This window comes from Leiobunum rupestre, chromosome 7 (genome assembly GCF_980474605.1).
Source record: "Leiobunum rupestre chromosome 7, qqLeiRupe1.1.hap1, whole genome shotgun sequence".
NCBI classification, from domain to species: domain Eukaryota; kingdom Metazoa; phylum Arthropoda; class Arachnida; order Opiliones; family Sclerosomatidae; genus Leiobunum; species Leiobunum rupestre.
In genome coordinates this window covers 32,007,883-32,028,810 of record NC_143390.1, presented here as the reverse complement: position 1 = coordinate 32,028,810, position 20,928 = coordinate 32,007,883, and the positions used below count along the sequence as shown (strand labels likewise).

The following is a 20,928-nucleotide window of genomic DNA, read 5'->3' as shown; positions in this document are numbered from 1 at the left end:
GGATCTCACGCTGCCTCTTCTCCGTCTTATATATACTCTCCCTCTCGCTCTCCCTCTCTCACTCTCACTCTGGCTATTGTGTTGTTTAATCTCTTATCGAGTCTAGAAAGGAGAGTACATACTGCTCGGACTGTGTCTGCGGACGTTAGCTACCGAGTAATCTGGCCGTCGCTTCACAGTCGCCCCCCAACGAAACAAAACTAGTGGCCGGAATCGAGAGTGGCATTCGCTATACGAAACGGCGGAAAATCTTAAGTCGACTGGATAGGCTTATCTCTAGGAAACTCGGCGCTCTCTTAGTGGTTGTAATGGCGAATGAGGGGAGTTAATAGATAAGGCTCTTAATGAAGGATAGAAACGGAAAGCTCCCGCCCGTTAATAGCTCCGAGAACATACCCACGGAATGAGATAGGAAATAAAAAACAAGCGCTAGAATTCACGGAACATTTAGCAATATCTTGCTTTTTCGTTGTTTAAGTATTTCCGCTTTTCGAGTAATGTCGTATGAAAACGTATATTTGTAGATTACGCTTTTCGGTCGCGGAGTTAGAATGCGGGTTTTCTCTTTGCGAAGGCGCGTTCGCTTCCGAGTTATATTTTGTTATCGAGTGTATATAAGTTATTTTTTAGGCTTCAAAAGCTGGAACATAGACTTCGTATCCGTAGTTTGTTTTTCAGTGGGCGAGAATAAAATTGGAACGTGCCCCGAATTAAGGAAACTTTCAAAGTTTAGGACTATATTTTTTTATATTTTTTGAAATGTTTAGTTTTTTATCGTGTACTTTTTTTGAAATTCACTGTTTGTTCTTCGTATAACCCGGTGGATATCATGAGTTTTTTTTTACTTAGATACAAATGCCAGAAAATTTAGCGAGATTCAATTTAAGGGAAAATACGTCTCATTGAATAATGTTCGGTTAAACTATTTTACAATGAAATTAAATAATTATTTTTGTAGATTTATTTCAAATTTCAATTGGGTAAAATATTTATTGAAATTTGATAGGGCTCTAACCCTTTTAAAAAATAATTTAATTTAGTCGATGGAGTTATAAAACATTTACGTATATAAATCACGGAACTACATCCGTAATCTATTATTTGTTAGGCGAGGCAATCCGGCAAATTCCCCGCGCCCGATTTCTATTTAAACAAAAAATCAAATTAATGTTTATGGTGGGGAGAGTGTTTTACTCTGGCTATATCCGAAATAAGAAGCAAAATAAAACTCCAGTCGGGAATTTCTTGGAAAACCGATAACTTTTTGGCTCTTCAGGTGAATTGCTTCTTTCCGCGGTGGAACATGGAAAACGAGTCAAAAGAACTCTGCCATCCCTCGGGAAATGTTATCGAGCAGAGCTACCCAATTGCTTTTATCCGCGCAAAGGAAGCCCACGTGTAGCTGAAAGTTACACCAGGCTGTAGTGAGTACGTTTAACAAGGTGTACGGATTACCAGTCCAAAACTGAAAGATAAATACCTCATTTTAACGACAAATACTCAAATGTAGATTTCTTGTAGACCCATGAAGGAACTAGTATAGGAAACTTAAGATTTATTACCTACCTCTTCTTCATCATTTCCGTCTGGAATGTCGTCTATACCCCACAGAGAAAACCCTGCCCGTAAGCAGACCAAGGGAAAACAATGTACAAGATACCCGTAAGCCATTTTCTCGCATTTCCTCTTGGGTCTAACGCACTAGCACTGAACCAAAAAATTTGCATCCTTCGACGAACCCTGAAAATATTTTTTTTTTCTTATCCTCGCAAAGTAATTTCTCTTTTATGTGACCTTTGACAGGGGCCACGTGGGGTCACGCTTCTCTCTCTCTCTCTCTCTCTCTCTCTCTCTCTCTCTCTCTCTCTCTCTCTCTCTCTCTCTCTCTCTCTCTCTCTCTCTCTCTCTCTCTCTCTCTCTCTCTCTCTCTCTCTCTCTCTCTCTCTCTCTCTCTCTCTCTCTCTCTCTCTCTCTCTCTCTCTCTCTCTCTCTTCGTTAAAAAAAAATTAAAAAAGGGGAAACGGCCAAAAACGTTTTAAAAGAGAACAATCACTTTTATCTGCTCTTTAAACTTCATTTCCGTTATGGTTCATAGATAAAAATTCATTCTGCAAGCGTCTCTCCCACCACCCACCTCACCGTATTCCGAAAAAATGTAATATGAAAGAATGGAAGCTTATTTCGCGCCTTATCAACGTCGTCAATTATTCTCTCTCCCTTCAATTTTGGAAACTCAGTTTTTGATAAAAACATGAATGAGTAATACGAGAAAATATTCCCTACTATGCTCCGGATCAACTTTATCCGTTACTACTAAAAAAGCCTTTAAGACCCTCGTATTTCTACTCTTTAGTCTCGAGTAACAATCATTTTTAGGGTAGAAAAGAAACGAAAAGGGCGGACATCGACAGATTTTTCGAACCATACTCTCTCTCAATTAGGCAATTTTTCTGACAGGGTACAGGGAATTTTAAATATTCTAAGAAATTTTTAACGACTTCGTCCCTTCGTATAAAAGGCTTAAAGAAACGTTTTGTGAAAAAGGCCAGCTCAAATTAGACTAATCGTAATCCTCGAGTTTCTTTCAACATTTCTTTTGGCGGATTCAAAGGGAATTTTTAAAGTAAAGTCAATAGCAAAGCCTTTACGTTTTCCGATAATGAACTGCGATTTAACCCTATTTGGTTTAACCACGCAGTTCAAGGACGAACTTATATAATAAGTTTATATAACCCATTACGTTTTTAGTTCTGTGCCTAACGCCATCTTGGCTTTTGGCTGGACTAATATACTGATAATAAAAAGCCCAGAAAAAAAAGGACCTGTATTACGCTAGCATAAGTCCGGTCTACCCTTTTATTTCTCGTAGCTAGTGATAGTAGAAGATGACAGATGGAAGAGGGCATAAGTAAAATAATAACTAAACGTTTTAAAGCTTGTTACCGAACATTCGCCTTGGGCATATTCAGAACAATTTTTTACTTATTATGTTACCATAAGTTAATAATGCCTCTAAGTAGTCAAATAAGCCGTTTTGAGGTGGAACCTCTGTCTAGAAAATGTGATGTCAAAACTTGTATTTTCGTATGCCGGGAAAATTAAAGATTTAAAAAAAATTGGACCTAGCGCTGCTGGGCGGTCAAGAATGAAACTAAATTGGGTTAGGTGGGGGGGGGGGGTAATTTTACTTGGTAGTGCCTAGTATTGTAGAGGGGAACACGATTTTTTTACATTTGTGGCTCAGCCGGGAGAACGAAAATTCCAGGGGAATTCCGAAATTTATCTCTCTTTTGACAGCTCAGGCTAGACCTGTACCAAACGGGATTGGAAAACGTCGGCTTCGGAAGTTCAAGGCTACATTAATACACGATGCCGAGAGAGAATAGGTCTATTTGGACAAATATAGCCGCAATAGGAATCATAGTCATTTGACTACTTAGAGGTATCATACACTTATGATGTTACTTAAAATCGAGGGGTCCGACATTCGTGCAACTCCCGTACACTCTAAGAGAACAATGAGTTTAGAAATCTTGAAATCCACTTGAAAATCCCGAAATACGGGTGAAAATCAGTTCCAAAATCCAGAAATCAGCCTACAACCCAGAAATGAAAGCGATAATCGTGGTCTGAAATCTCAAAATTAATTTGAGATTCAAAATACCGTACGTAAAATTTGCAAATGTTGGACCCCTCGCTTATAATGAGGAAAAAATTAGGATTCATTGCATATAACCAAAGTCTCTAGCTGACTTAGGCAATATGCGATGCCTTTGGTTATAAGCCTAGCGTGAAATATTTTATCAGCTTACATAAGGCCACATCGCGGCGAACTCGAAAAGCTCATAAGCTACTGGATTTTTACCTTGTGTAAATCGTTTGCTTAGTGGACTAAAGTCCGGCAGGTTACGAACTTCTCGTATGGGGTGCTACGTAGCTCTATGTAAATTGAATCAAACCGGTTTTCAGTGACCGTCTAGATGGTGACCATCTCTGAGGTAGACAATGCTACAAGGCAGCTTCTATAACCTTTAAAGGAAAGGTTCAGACTGTGAAATACCTTTTACTTATTAAAAAGACTTTGAAAAATAAGTGATAAATGCAATTGAAAGTTTGCTTCTATATATATCCGCTTAAGAGTTATAGTAAATTATATTTTCTATAAGTCTCTACTGGCGGGACTCGGCCGCAAAGTAAACTGCAAAATTGTGTGTCCTCAAGGGTAGCGGCAGCGAACGCGTCAAGAGACAACGCGAAGTTGGCAGCTGAGCCTTGAGTTGTTTTAAATAGCTAGATGCACGAGTCTATCATGTAGGGGCTTTATCGAAAATGCTATAAATAGAAACAAAATTCCAATTTAATTTAGAATTTAATTTTAAATGTTAGATGAGGTTAAAATAGAAGATGAAGTATATTTTAAATGAAGCTTAAAATACTTTTGCCGGTTGAGTGTATGGACACCATCGGCTTAGCATGAACAAATGTAAAGGTTCAAAGTAGTCTCGTAACGTAACGCGTAACTGGCGCTGTGTAGGGAGCTGTTGGCTCGCGTGGCATGAAGGGCCTGCCACCAACCTCCTACGCATTGTAACCCGGCCACCAGTTAGAAGACATTTAAAGTCGCTAGATGACTGTGGCCTACGGTGGTGCCTTGTGTATTAGCCTAGCTGATTTATTAATGATGAAAGATATAGAGAAACGTCATAGGAAAGGTATTTATTATAAAAATAAAAGATGAACAAGGGAATCTGACAGTTTTATTACTTTTGGGGCGATTTTACTCTTTGGAAGGTCTAATTTATTGTGTAAAATTTGTTTTGCCAGGAGAAACGGTGAGGTTATTGCTTCGAATTTCGAAAGTGTTATCTCATTTTTTATCTAAATTTAGCGATTACAATCGATAGATCGCTCCTCTAAATGGTCGTTTTCCTTGTCATTTGAAATCTTTTGTTCCTGGTTAAAGTCACTCTTTATGAGTTCTCTGATTTAACTACCAGAGTTCAAAACTTTCGTTTAAATATAGTCGTATATTAAAATCATAATTACCCGAAGGGCAGTCAACCCAAAATTCTAGTATGATCCAGAACTGATGATAGAGAAATTGGAATTCATTTCTGGTCCCAAATTGCCAGAAGGACGTCAAATCAGTTTTTCTCTCCCCATATACCGATCTTCAGTGCCTCAGCGTTACGCGTATTCCTGGAACCGTTCCTTTTTGGCTGAAGGGTCTTCGCAGTCCGGACTACGAAATAAGAGAGCTCGGCCGCTCTTCTTAGGGCTTCCCACTCTTTCCGTTCCACTTTAGGAGCGCTCCAAACCAACATCCATGAATTATGTTCTTTAAGGGAGTCTATTTGACGATTTTCGCAGCTGCATAGTGGTTTAGTATAGAAGTAATCATTAAATCTGTTGAGATCTTTAGAAAAGAGTGCGTTAGAGCACGTAATTAACCTTTTCAGTTTGCATAATGCAACGAAGCGGCTGGATTTTCATATGCTAAGTAGTATGCCAATTATATGCTTAGTAGACGAAAATCCAGCAGTGTATGAGCTAATCGCGTTGCCCGCTAAGTTAACACTGAAAAGGCTAATTTCAAATAATATGTTAGTATTTTAAACATATTTTTAAAAGTGTATTAAATTGCTTTAGCCGTGTACTTTTAATTCATAATAATAATAATAATAATAATAATAATAAGCTAGGCTAATACCCAAGGCAACTCCTTAGGCCCAAGTCTTAAACAGGTGGGAAGGGTACAATGCGTAGGAGGGTGGTACACTAACTATCACCGTTTATCTCTACAAGTTTTTGTGGAACTTGGGCAAAACCCCTTTAACCAGTAGGGAGAGAACTTGCAATTTTAAGCGCCGGACTATATTTTGAATTTTTGCTCTTAATGATGGAGCTTGTCACACTTTCTAGCCAAAAGGAGGGGCTATAAGGCTACACAACACTAGGGTTTTTCTCCGTTCTATTAATAAATGTGCGTGACGCACATGTCACGTGCCACCGCGTGCCTTTACTCAATTAAACATTCAATTACCCTAATAGCGGCATCCTTTGCCTAGGAAGAGTCACAAGCAACAGTTTGATCGTAATTAGTTCTTCTTCATGCACGTGCCCGATATTTTGAAGGGCACGGAATTTTAATAATTGCAATAATTTTATCTTTGATGATGAACCAAAATATTATGATAAGAAGTTACTTTAGAATTAGAGGTATCTCGTGAAAAATTGATGTTACTGTAATTTATTTTATTTGGAATATTTTTCTTTGTAGTAGCTTCCAACGATAAAACGAATCTGCGATTTACGGTGGAGCCTCCGGCGGCGTTGAACTTTCCTCATTCGTCCGGTGCTAGAGTGCCTTGCGTGGCCACTGGCCATCCGACTCCTTCCGTATCTTGGATAAGTGGCAACGACTCTTCCGTGGTCGGTCAACGGGGTCTTCACTCGGTGGAACCGGACGGCTCCTTGGAGTTCTTCCCCTTTCGGCCGGACCAGTACCGGGCGGACATCCACGACGCCATCTATCGTTGCATCGCGACCAACTCCCTCGGAACCATCGGCAGCCGAGATGTTAAAGTAAAAGCTGGTGAGTCCTTTTATCCGATCTCTTTTTGGATCCTTTGCGAATTGCAGCGTGGGTACCCACCAAATCCTATTAGTTGTTAAGGAATATACTTATCCCCGGAGAATTTTCTTATTCCCGTTAGATACTATTTCGATGTAAATGACGAATAAGGTTATCCTCGCAACTTCGATCTCTCGGTTTGGCCCAAAATCTCCCTTTCTTATGGAGCGCCTACTGTACCCGTTAGGAAGTTCCTACTGACGGGAAATTAGGAGATCTGTTCCTTAATGTATTAAGACGTACTTCGGTCTCCATTGTCGAAGCGAATGTTTCTGCTCTTTTGATATTATACCGATCTATTTCATTATCGTATACAAATGGCTTAATTTTCTCTTTGTCAATGTAGCGGAAATTGTAATAAGTAGCTTCGTTACTTTCGCTAGTTTTCGAAGGTACTAAATTTAAGGACGTGCGATGAATATAAAGTTAGTCTCTGTTGGATGTGGAGTGACAATAAATTATTCATATGCGTAAATATTTGGAGTCAAAGTTTGTGAAATTTATAATGCTCTCAGAATAGCTCAACGATTTTTTCCCGAACGTGTTGAACCAAACAGTTGGCGTTTATTTTGAAATAATGTAACCTTGCTTTAAAATAAAAACATGATACATTTTTTAAAACTGTTTCAAATACACCGGAATAAAGCAGTAAAAAACCTTAAAAAGTTTATTAAACTCTTTGTCATATTTATTTTATTAAAAAATATAATTTTAATATAATAATTATAATTATCTTACCATTAGAACCAAATATAAACAAATTAGTGGTTTTAAAATGGGTGCCTAAAATATGATTTAAATTCTTTTTTTTAACTTTCCAATTCGGAATGCAAGCCCTTTTAAAGGTCCTTAAATTATTCCATCCCCCAAATTTGGCGAACTACTTTAAACCCTTTATTTCCGCGTCGAAGCCTTATACGGGAGAAACAGAAACGTACGCGATACGCCGCTAGCATTAACTTATATTCTCGACGATATAGAAGTGGTTTTTGCAAACAAGATTATCAACCTCGTGGGGGTTTCCATATAATATCGTAACGGGATAAAAATATGGCTTTAGGTTGGCCAATAAATTCCCAGTTAGACCAAATCAGTGTCAGAGATTTTAAAAAGGTAAACCTTTTGCCTCGCAGCGCGGTTTGAAATTCAATATCGTCGTATTAATCTCGTTTATACTGGCTGCTTGTTTCCGGCCCTAGCTTGAATCCTGAGTAATGCCTTCTTTATACCCGCCCCATACGTTGCTACACTCCAGCCAAGCCCCGGGTTGCATCGATTTTTCACGAAATTTATGAAGGTCCATCGCGCTTCACTTTTTCTCCCAAACCGATGTTGGTGGTTTTAAATGTAGCTTTTCCACGATATAGACCACAGCCAAAACCTCTCTTCCAAGCACCCCCTCCCCTTTGTTTGATCGATGTTGTATCTCTATCGTACACAGGCCGCCTTCTATTTTTACCCGTATAACTTAGGGCATAGGTGCAGTAGGTAGGTGCCTCGTATTTATAGGCTGAACTTTGGTAATGATGGCACCAGTTGTAACGACATCAGGCGCTTTAGGCCTAGTTTTAGCTTCGACGCAAAAATCTCCGTTAGGCCTAATACAATATTTTTGCGTCCGCCCTCGCATTTCTGTCCTAGTGAAAACCAGCCCTTACTTGTAAGTCTAGTCTATGTAGTTTTAAAAATGCCTTCTATGAACGGTTTTATTATAAACGATTATATTTGAGGAATTGCGCGGGTCATTTTCAAAAACCATTTGTGGTATTTTTAGTTTATAATGAATGTATTTTGTAGAACGTTGTTTGGGAGATGTAAAATGAAATGTTGAATGCGCCAGTTTCAATAATGTCTATATAGGTATATTGAAAAACCACAAGTAGAGCCAACTTCAATAAATTTGACACGCGCTTTTATTTTATCGCAATTGGCCAGGATGGTACTTTTGCTCGAGACTAATTTTAAGAACTCGGTCTTTTTCAGCGCAAATTTTTTGAAACCGATAGATGGCGGTAATGTTATTGAAACTAGCAAATTCTCCATTATTTATTTTTATTTAATGAATTATAGATTATTCCTAGAGTTGTATTTGAAGGTTTGGTAATATCATATGTAACATGATATCTCATAAATATGCCATAATGTTTTTAATTAAACCATGTTCAGAGGATTTGACGTAAATTACGTCACTAAATCGGTGACGAAAAACGTGGCATTCACTTTAGAGATAGAAAGTTAGTCAAGCGGATTTTTAAAACACGCTACATTCTCTATGGCATGCCAAACGAGACAGAATTATGTTTGAGTCTCGTGGAGAGAAGTTATAGCAGTAAATTTCTTGTCGTGGAGAGACGTTATAGCGGTAAATGTCTCGTGGAGAGACGTTATAGCGGTAAATTTGAAATAAAAGAAATAAAAGGTGGCGCGTCAGTCGCTCCAAGATGGCGCGATCTAAAGGAAACAAATCAGACGACATAATAGTGTAGATTCAAGATTTCGTACGTTTAGGTTTATTTCGTTCGTAACAATCTAATATTAAATCAAATTTAGGTCGTTTTAAGAGACCTTTTATCTTAAAAATTGTTACTTTGTATGGTTGTAATGACAACGGTACCATGGAAGGTATGCGGTTTCATCGTTTTCATTCAAAGCTACCAAAATTAGCTAAGGCTTGGGAAGTTGCATTGAAAATGGGAAAGACGCATAGTAAAACGATAGTTGTTTGATTTTCGTATTTTAGAAAGGAAAATTAAAAAGCTATTCCTGAAGCCAATAAAGGTAAGACAATGTTACGCTGGAGTATTTAATAAAAATGTAGTAGTTCTTTTATCATGAAATTATTAACAGATCAGTTCAAGCAGAATCCACATTGTTTAAGACCTTTGGAAATTCCTTCCTAGAACCTGCCTCAGTGGCGTACCTAGACCCTTTGACGCCCGGGGCGGATCATGAATTTGCCGTCCCTCCCAATTTCCAAAAGAGCCAAAACGCCATGTTAAGTATATAATATAATATTATTGTAAATAAGCGTACAATATTGTACAAGCCTAACATTATGGTAAAACCATGGACGCTGTATCTTTAAAGATACAGCGTCCATGGTACGACCAAAATTTTAACCTAAAATTATTGTTTTGTACAATAATTATTGTACGTCTGGCAACGCTGATTTCAAGGCAGTCTAACAATGTAAGTTAAAGTGAAGTAAAGTAGAACTCATAATTCGTTAAGATGTGATAAACGTATTTAAAACGAACAAAATTGTTTGCACGTGTTTCGATTTTCGTGATATAAAGGTTTTAAAATTATATTTTCCCATCATAGCGTACGTAGACACGTATTATAATATTCCCAACTCAATGGTGTAGCTTCTACGAATGCATGTTTACTTTTTACTACTGTGAAAATTGGCGGGAAAAGACTGAAATCTAAACACAGTTGAGGTTCTATAAGCTTTATAATTTATATGCTTTTAAAATGAGAATTTGAGCCTTTTGAAGAATTCAACTGACCAAAAGGTTGGAGGGGGGCAGGAGGCAATAACATTAGCTGCCCCTCCTAGCAAAATTCTAGGCCATTGCCCCATTGCCCCCCCCCCCCCCCTGGTTCCTACGCCCCTGCACGATCGGCTAAAACTTCGACGAACATTTATCTACGGTTATTACTACGTTAGTAGCCGCCGGACTCAGGAAAGTAAAATTCGTATTTAATAACTTGGATAATACTTATACCATATGTAACATAATTACTCATAAGTATGCCACTTTACCTTTATTCCATTCAAAAATCTTCACTAACGGTTTGTTTCACCACGAACCAGTAAAAAGGTGGACTACGTTAGATTTTAACCTTTTTATTCATCTTAGTAATTTTGGGAGTCACACTATTAGCTACCAACATATGTAGGGAAAACCTTTAAATTGAGAAGGAATTTTCGGTGTCGAAATTTTAGTCAGCCCAATGTAGCTTTATTGAAATTTATAAACTCGCTCGGTTTGTGCGGATGAAGTTAAATAGTGAGTAATTTAGAAAAATAAAAGGTTGGGAAAATGACCAATAAGTGGGATATTCCACCAGCGTGATTAAAAAACATACCTAGCTTAGATGAGTTAGGCCTAGGCTCAAAAGAATCTGCAAAGACTCCAACCTTATAGATGCACCAGAAAAGGTCAACCTGAATTTCAACTATTTTTTCCAATAAACCTGCTTCTTTTATTTGACAATGCAAATTTATTTTAGAAGGTGAGTCTCCGAGAACTTCATTAATTTGCAAATTAATTACATTAACAACAACTTGACACTATATTGTAGTTCATTTTAGCTCCTAAGCCTTGGTTGTTCAAACCGGTTTGTTTACAGGCTTACAGGTTTATTAGTTGCCGTAGTTAAACACCCTTTTATAACAGGGCGGCTCGGACACAGGGCCGGAGCTCAGCCTACAATTTTAGCGTTTTAAAGTTAGGAAATTATAACAACATTTAAACTCATACAATAAACACTCTACAAACGCAAAACTAAAAATAATAATAATATTAATAATAATAATCAGCTAGGCTAATACCCAAGGCACCACCTTAGACCCAAGTCATCTAGCGACTTATAATGCCTTTAAACCGGCGGCCGGGTTACAATGCGTAGAAGGGTGGTGGCAAGCCGTTGGTTTATCAGACGTAGAGCTATTTGTGCGATGGCATTATCGGCATTTGAGATTCGATGACGTCAAGAATGACATCAAATATGACGTCAAATATTACGTAGGGTACGGATGACGCAATATCTGTGAAACAAACCGTTAGTGAAGAAATAGAGCTAGTAGCATACTTATGAGTAATTATGTTACATATGCTTATACTTTCGTAATTTATAATTATCCCCGATTTATCGAAAAATCTTTTCCTAAGGACTGAAAACCTTAATTTGTGCCGTGATAGAATAAAATAAAATCATGGTTATAAAATGAACTAAAAAGGGGCCCTCTGGAACTCCCCAGGGCCGTAGTTAAGTCTCGAGAAATCTTGTGAAATTATTGTTTTTTTGGGTTTTTTCAATCCTTTGGAATTGTTTTTTTAATTTTTGTGGGGGCCCTCTTTTTTGTGGGGGCCCCTAGGCACGTGCCTAGGATGCCTACCCTTAAATCCGGGCCTACTCACTACGCGAAAAGACTAAACGTTAACCATTACTAGAAACACGAATTTTTTTCTTGAGTGAAAAATGCCGCCCCTAGAAAGTGCCGCCCGGGGCGGACCGCCCCTCCCGCCCCCCCCCCCTAGGTACGCCACTGACCTGCCTAATCGTATGCATGCCAGAAAATCAACCAAAGCATCATAAAACAGAACTAGTAGACTTTGAAAAAATGACTAGATGCCCTACGGAGAGACCTAAAATTGCAAGGTTTAGTTCCAAAGTTACGAGATCTTGGATCTTCGGAAAATGAAGTACTAAAGCCTCTATTTTGTAACCTTTCAGTTTGTCCAGTGAAATTACATGATAACTATGTGGGCGATCAACCTCCCCCCCCCCCCCCTAGAATACTTGTAAGTTTTTGGCAATTTTTCAAGTTGTTGAAATATTTATTTGATGACTACTACATACAGAGTTTAGTTGTTAGCCTAGTATCTAAAACCTTGATTGGTTGTGATTGATTATTTTAACAATTTTTAACACAAATTCTAGATTGCGATTTTCCGACTTCGCAAAACGCTTAATCACATTTTCAACATTTACTAGTTTTTTCAAGTTCTAGAGACTAGAGCATACTAGGTGTGGAAACTTTGTTTAAGCAAACGAAAATGAAAGCCCCTTGTTACATTTTAACGCTCCATATATTGAACTGTACATTTACTTTTCAATTATATGTCGCCGAGCACGCCCAATTTGGCCCACCCCAAAGGCGCACCCAAGGGGGCAGCCTCTCCCCCCCCCCAAGGATAAGAAGAAAGCATGACCAAAGTCCCCACAGGACCGCGCAGAGGGGGCAAGACCCAGCGAAGGAATTCGAGGGGGGGGGTGCAAATTATGATAACTTGGGAACTCTTTTCTGGACTTGAGTGGGGGGGGGGGGGTGCAAATAGAAGGTTTGGGGACTCATTGCACCCACCCCCAGAAAATATAACTGGGTGCGCCACTGCCGCACGAGGAGCTAACCACTTCCTAAAAATCTGTACACCGATTACGGGAGTTCCTAAAAATCTGACAACCGATTACGGGAGTACAAAAATGAGTACAGCCTTTGGTAGTACTAAATCTGTAACTTAATGGGTCCACGACAAAAAAATACCCCGGGCCTCAAACAGCTGTACGCAAAACTTGCGGTATACGTCTGGAGAGTCTAAAGGGTTTCTTATAGGATTACTCGGAATTTCTAGGGTACAGGCGTTATAAAAGTTCTAAATGGCCTACTGGGTTTTTATAGTGGTATATGGTTATTTCTATAGGGATACAATGGGTTTTAATGGGTGTACGGGGTTTTACAAATAAAACGATCAATGCAACTAGCTGGGGCGCGGCCGAAGGCCGGCCTTCCCAATAGCGAAAGTTTTGGGATAATAGGTCTTTCAATAAATGTTTCATCACAATTCCATCCCGCCCGCGGCGTAAAACCGGAAATCGCTGATTAAATTTACTGTTCCACGCCTGCCAGATTTTATCTTTTAGTTGTACAGGCAACCCTCTTTGAAACAGCCAACTTCAATCCAAAATTTCGCTTTAGACCAGAAAATGGCTGTGTGCGAGTGAGCAAGTACAAAACGTGTAATAAAAATACAATTTTAGAATAACGAAATCCCGACCTCCGATTTAGGCCTAACGTTTACAGCTTTAAAAATATATCCTTATTTCAGGCACCAAGCTACAAAGACTATATAAAAAGGATTTTGCTAATCCAGGCGCGGAATGTTAATACAAGTTTCATCAGATTTTCGTAATTTACAAAAATTTATTTATAACTTCACTATGACAAAAATGACTTTAACCATTTAATATTGAAAACCCAAAATATAAATTATAATTAATTAATTATACAGAAATGATAAGAAGCTAAAATTTTACATTAATATTTTACAAATAATAATTAGGCTGTAAAAGCTCTAACGGCAAAATTGTGTTCTAGCGTATGCAGCTCAATTAGTTAAAGGCAAATTTCACCTTAACAATTTTTCAAATAAACCCGCCTACATCTTTCTGTACTGTCAGAAAAGATCGTCGAAAAAATTAGCTTCGCTTCTAATTAACGTGCAATATAACCTAAATTGATGATTGTATTATATTTTAGTTTGACCCTACGATGCAGTTTCAGTTTCAAAAACCCCACTTCTAGAGCCTCAAAAATAAGCCGCTAGAAGGCGACACTCCTAAGACGATTTTTACGCTAAAACATCTCTCCCCGAGAAGGTTTTACGCTATAACGTCTCTCGCCGAGAAGATTTTATGCTATAACATCTCTCCACGAGACATTAAGTTTACAAAAAGCACCACAAGGGCAGCGATAACGGTGGCGGAGTTTTTGATCAAGGTTGGTAAAATCGTGCAGGCACTAAGTGGTAATTACGGCAGAATTCATATTAGAAAAATATTTTTCCAGGCAGAGTTGGACTCGCGATTACATGAGAAATTGAAGGCCATATTAAGACATGAAACGATTCTAGAGTAGCCATACCATAGGCCTACATTAATAATAATTTTACACATTGAGTTACGTATTAATATATCACCGTTAAAGTAAAGATTAAAATACCTAATAATTCCGTATGCTATAATGTATAAGTAAAATATACATATACATTTAGCAAATAAAGTATCCGGAATAACACAAAAGTTGGTATTGGTTAGAGTTAATCGAGAGTTAATAAATTTTAATAGTAATAGACGTATAAATAAATTGAAATTTAACTTCGGGTGACTATAGTTTTCAAGATAAAACGAAATATTGGTCATGTTACCGAAATTTACGCAAACACAAATAAAAAGGGCTGTTTAAAAATCGGATTTTGCCATTGTTGGCTGTTCTTTATACAGTGTATTCATCTGCGATTTCACGCCCAACCGTTTTGGCGCCAAAATCTGAGGAAAGTTACGCCTCGCCAAAGTAATTCCCCCCGTAATTTCTTCTGAAACAATGTATAAACTTACTTATTATTCAACTCTTGTGAATTAGTTTGTATTTTGGACAACGATTGAAATAAAAGTGCTTTGTTTTTTTTAATTACATCCTAGATTGTTCGTTAGTTCTGTTATTGAAGATTAAATTGAATTAATTTTAATCATTTGCTATTCGGCTAATACATTACAATATGTAATTATAATATTAAATAAGTATATTTTATCCATTAACCTAACGGTGAAACTAAGATACTATAGATACGCTCACTTGGAATGCTCAAGGCGCGCATGCGATTGGCACTGTAAGGCCAAAGCTCGGGGCGGAACGTTCTTTTTACATCTAAGGGGCGCGACAAATTTACCGCTATAACGTCTCTCCATGAGACATTTACCCCATATAACGTCTCTCCACGAGAAGAAATTTACCGCTATAACGTCTCTCCACGAGACATTTACCGCTATAACGTCTCTCCACGAGACATTTACCGCTATAACGTCTCTCCACGAGACATTTACCGCTATAACGTCTCTCCACGAGACATTTACCGCTATAACGTCTCTCCACGAGACATTTACCGCTATAACGTCTCTCCACGAGAAGAAATTTACCGCTATAACGTCTCTCCACGAGACATTTACCGCTATAACGTCTCTCCACGAGACATTTACCGCTATAACGTCTCTCCACGAGACATTTACCGCTATAACGTCTCTCCACGAGAAGAAATTTACCGCTATAACGTCTCCACGAGGCACTTTTAACTAAAACGTCTCTCCACGAGACTCAAACATAATTATGTCTCGTTTGGCGTGCCATAATTCTCCGCTTGTTTTTGGCGTTGGAAATCTATGGTATCACGAGATTGTATTGCCATGGTAACGTTTTTCAATAGCATAATAATTATAAGAATTTTTCATATACTAATTGTATATTCCGTGGGAAATTGTATTAATTGTTTCTATGGAAATTATCTGCAAATGCATACTTATGAATGACTATGTTACATATGGTAATTATTAAACAATAATATGCAAGATAGTTTATTAAAACTATTATTGCTATTATTACACGTGGACAATTGCTATATTAGGAATAAATTTATTTTTTAAAAAGTCGTAGTTAGAAGCGAGAGGTTAGAGCATCCACTAACACGGTTTGAAACTATACTGAATGTTAATATAGCTCTGTTGTGTCCGAGCTGAAAGAACGAACGAGTCGCTCTTTGATGTCCCCTCGTTTGATATTCAGAGTGCAACGGCAAAAACTTTCGATGACGTGACTCGAAGAACGATACAGTCATTTGTGTCACTTATGAGAACTCGACAGCTGCTTTCGTGGGCTCTGTTTAAGAAACAATTTGTCAGCTTCGTGCGGTATATTAATCTACCGAGATATAGGCGTATTTATGAGGCTTACGAGAAAGTCCTGAAAATGTAGGAGTAAATCGCGTATCCTTGGGCCAACTTCGTTTAGTACGATGCCGAGCGTCTTCCGTAGATGAATTTGCATTAAATTCTATTCATTGTTTATATTATTTATATTATTTATGAGAACAAAACTCTTTATGACTGCAATGTATGCAATAATCATTATTCAGTGTAGTGTTTTGATCTGTTTTGTTTATTGCGAATCAATCTTCCATTACTTTCGTAAATTATTAATAAGCGAATCGAGTAGGTTTTCGATTCGTCCTCCGCGACAGAATTGAAAAGTCAGTGTTGGAAAAGCGCAATCTCTAGAATCCAGGTTTTAGAAGATAAGAAAAATCGCAATCTCCATCGTGGAGAACGCTTCGTAGAAGTTTGACATAGCCATAGATAATTCGTCGTCCATCGGCGTGACGCTTAAATTGGTAGCGATATTTCTGGACGACGTTGTAGAAGGGCTCATTCTGGAATAGGAGCATCAATCTAACCGAAAGAGAAAGAGATAAAATTTTATTTTTTTACGAGCCTTATTTAGTATAATAGCTTTTCAAAAATATAACTTCGACCTAAGAGGCCGTTCACAACTTACCTCTCACTTTAAGGAACCATAAAACCAATCGTATTTCAATATGGAAAGCTAAATTTTGAGTTATTTAAAAAAGGCCCAATTTAATATCTCTTCTTGTTTATTATTGAAGATAACTGAACTATTTGTCTGCCTTTATCATAGTAAACATTAACTGATTAGAATAATTTTTTTAACACATTAAAACTATCTAGGTATTAGGTATTCACGCATCCCAAAATTTAAAATTATATTTCTAGGCGTGGGCTTATGATATTTAACATTTTCAAACAAATGGAAATTTCCGTTTTGTTTCATTTGATCCCATACAAACAAAAATTAGGATACTGAGCTGTATAATATGGTTAACTTTGTGGAAATGTTTTCTCATAAATACATTACGGGGTTGAATTGGACATCAAAAATCTAGAGTCTTACAGAGGGAAGTTTAAAACAAGCTATCGTCCTGAAATGTGTTAAAATATTCATTAAAACTTTAAATTTAAAATCTACTGATGTTTAACCTTTTATTGAGGAGCACTTAATATAATGTACTCAACTCGGTTAAATATTTGTTTAACTGAAATCTATTGATGTTTAAAATGTTTATCAAAGAGAGCTTTCTTAATAACATTAAATCAATGCACTCTACAAATTTAGGATATAACAATCTCAAAACTTTAAATTGTTCAGCAAGCAAACGCAGAATCATTCTTGCGCTTTCACGTATGACACTAGTTATTAATAATTTTATGTTCAAAGTATGATTTTGCAATAAAAAAACTTTCAAAATCTATTATATTACGTATGGATTTAATAAATCGCGTCGCCGACCCGACCTGGTATTTTGAATTTTTTTTGTACCATCCTTAACTAAAATCGCATCCTGTACAATCGCTATCTTAAAAACTATTGCTTGTTTTGTTTATTTCTTAGTTTTCGAATATTTTGGTTTTGTTGTAGGTCCTCCGAATTCATATATTTTCAGCATTTTCCAAGTTATTTACATGCGCTTAAGGTTCTTTAACGGTTAAACCTCAAAATATCATAAAACAGGCATTTCGTTTACATTGCACGTTGTTTCTTTGATTGGTCTAAATAAATCTTACAACAAAATGAATTAAAACAAAAATTAAGTTATGAAATCACGAAACTTAATTCGAGTTTTGAAGTTAGTTTCAAATATCCTGCTTAGGTTCTAATGAAAAGCCACCTGATTTGATGTGTATAATTGCTGCTTATACATTTATATTTGTCTGAATCTTACTTTAAATGTCATAAGCGTTTCCAAAAACTATCCGAATACATTAATATTATCAGTTTTAATTTAATAGAGGCTTAAAGAAACAATCTAGGATATTTAATGACAAAACCTTTAAAATTCGATTTAAAAACGTTATCACATTACCTTGAAAAATAATATTTTCCAAATGTTACATCAGGCCAAAGATCGAACACGTACTTCACTACTATCTAGAAAGTAGTGAAGTGCGTGTTATATTAATATTTTTTTAACGTAATTAGCGCCATTGTATGCTCCAATTTACCCCTAGTTTAACATTATTAATGTCTATGTCAAATATCTAAAAATAAAGACAGTATTCCAAAGTTTGAAATTTGTAGAATCTAGTTACTATACATTTCTGCAAGTATTAATTTCTACGGAAGTAATATATATTTCAAAATTGTATTTGATAAAAAAAAAATCCGTTCAAATTAATTAACCAAAGCTTTCCTTTAATTTTTAAATACATTAAATGTATATATTTTTATACGATATTGAATTCTGACCCTAAAAGCACACTGCGTCTAGGGATGATAAAACTCAACACTTTATCGTCGTGTTTGATATAAAGTTCATTATTATAGAAATTCACGTTGGAAAACAGTTAATTAAATCCAGTAAATATCTTCTTTATGACGCTAAAGACTACCTAATATTATTATTAAGTTTCTTAGGGATTTTAATATAATTTAATCAAGCTTCTAAAAAACCGGATTAAGCAGTCTTAAGCCATCTTATTCGGGGCCTATAGCCTGGAAAAATATACTTCTGCCAAAAACTGGCCAAACCTAAATTTATTTAATCATATTAAGACTAATGGTGCTATTATAATTGAGGATACCATAAGTCCTTTTACGTAATTAAGTGAATGGATGTCTTTTAAATTGTTATCGGGGGGTAGAGTCGTCGTCCTTTTGCGTTGAGTTTGAAAGTTCTCTCCCCATGGATTAAAGGGGTTTTCCCCCGATCTCTTCGGTTTCTCCATTCCATAAAAAGTTGTAGAGGTTAACGGTTATAGTAAGTGTAGGGAGCTGTTAGCTCGCGTGGCATAAATGGCTTGCCACCACCCTTCTACGCATTATAATCTGACCACCTGAATTAATGGCTTTAAAAGTCGCTTGATTACTTAGACCTAATGTGGTGTCTTGACTATTAGCCTAGCTTATTACTCTTATAATTATTATAAGCCGCTTGGTAACAAAATCAAATTATGATATTTCTTTATTTTGAAAAATACTATTTCATTTTTTTCGCAATATACCCATGCGGATAACATTTTTTTAAATAATAATCAGCTAGGCTAATACCCAAGGCTACAACATAGGCCCAAGTCATCTAGCGACTTTCAATGATTCTATCCCAGGTGACCGGGGAAATTGCGTAGGAGGGTGGTGGCAAGCCCTTCATGCCTCGCGAGCCAACAGCTCCTTACACTAACTTTAACCATAAGAATATCAAGGCTACATGAATCCACCTGATGGTGAAAAACTGAAGCTTATACACAAATCCCCCATTGTATGCTACCGGAAACTGCTTTGTTGATGGCAAGAGGTAGTATAGGTGAGGGGGATTGGGAGGATTTGCTCTTTTTCTCCGCCAGGTAGCGTAGATCCTAATTTTGATTTCTCCCACACCAGTCTTGTGCTGAATACATGCGCCTAATTCAAACTAAAGGGAGCCTTGATTATCTTACGCTATTGCCGTTAACCTCTAAAAGATTTTATGGAAAGGAAAAACTGAAGAACTCGGCGGAAAACACCTCTAACCATTGGGGAGATAGCTTACAAACTCTTCTCAGAACGAGTAGTTCCGAGTTTTCACCCAGGGCCGCAAGCTGCTGAGATAGAACCCGACTACTCTTGCTGCGAGGTGAAAGTGAAAACCACTCCGCCACCCCACTTTTCGGTCTAATTAGGATTTCTGCCAAAAATTATTGATCTTTCTCCAAACTTTACTAGAATTCATCCCTTTACAAAGTAGCCACTGAGTATATATGTCTACTGTGATTGCGTAGTTGTCTCTAAGGCGATATAGATGACGATGCCATGTAAAGATAGGCAATTGTTTAGTGACCGGAAGTGGGCTTTGGCTTACCTTAATGGAAGATTAATTAATAAATTAAATTTACTAAAAAGGATTATATTTATTGGCATGAAGGAGGAGCAACTTGTGACAACCATATTTTAAAATTATCATGTTTGAATTTAAACTTCGCTTTAACAATCACTACCAACAACTGCGAGTTTAAAGGGTTTTAATGGTTTATGTTTTTTTTATTTCATATCAGTCAAAACAGAAACGATTCGGTTTTCAGAAGGTCCATTAAGTGCAAAAAGTTATGAAAATAAATTGTGGTTATCGCTTGGTATGAAAGGATACAATTAAATATAATTAAAACGCAGATAGATAGCCATGGGAAGTAGTGTCGTTCCACTATTGCATGGTTTAAAAATAGCCTAAATGCTTTTGTATATACCCATAGACGTTGCAAATAGAAATGATGACGTAAAGGAAGTTCATAAATTTAATGTCGCAACCTACCCATAATTATGGTTTTTTTTGCTTGAGATTATTTATACAAATACAAGTTATTTAAACTCGAAACGTGTGAGACGTTTATTAAATATTTCATATTTTATAATCTAGGTTAATTATTTTTTTAGAAATTTTTAGCCAGATTGTCTATACCTAAAATCAATTAAATTTAAGTTCGAATTACGACAGATAAAAAATTAGTATTGAAGCAATTTTAAAGTTTAATCGTTTTTCATAATGGTACTCATTAAAAATTAATACAATTATCTTATCTCCATAAATCTATTTGCAATTGTTTTTTCTGAAACTCATTTCTTCTTAAAGGCACATAGATGCATCCAGGATAGATTAAGATAAAAACGTGAAAAAAATTCCTGTAAAGCA

At 36.8% G+C, this 20,928-nt stretch overlaps 1 protein-coding gene across 1 annotated transcript in view; it reads left to right on the top strand.

Annotated features, from left to right (window-relative positions):
* Positions 1-4,681: 4,681 nt before the first annotated feature.
* Positions 4,682-20,928, top strand: part of LOC149936074 (cell adhesion molecule Dscam1-like) — a 68,334-nt gene continuing 52,087 nt past the window's right edge. The window contains exons 1-2 of the mRNA XM_090153611.1: positions 4,682-4,712; positions 6,281-6,595. Of these exons, the coding sequence (XP_090009737.1) occupies positions 4,682-4,712; positions 6,281-6,595 (346 nt within the window). The remainder of the gene's footprint in view (positions 4,713-6,280; positions 6,596-20,928) is intronic.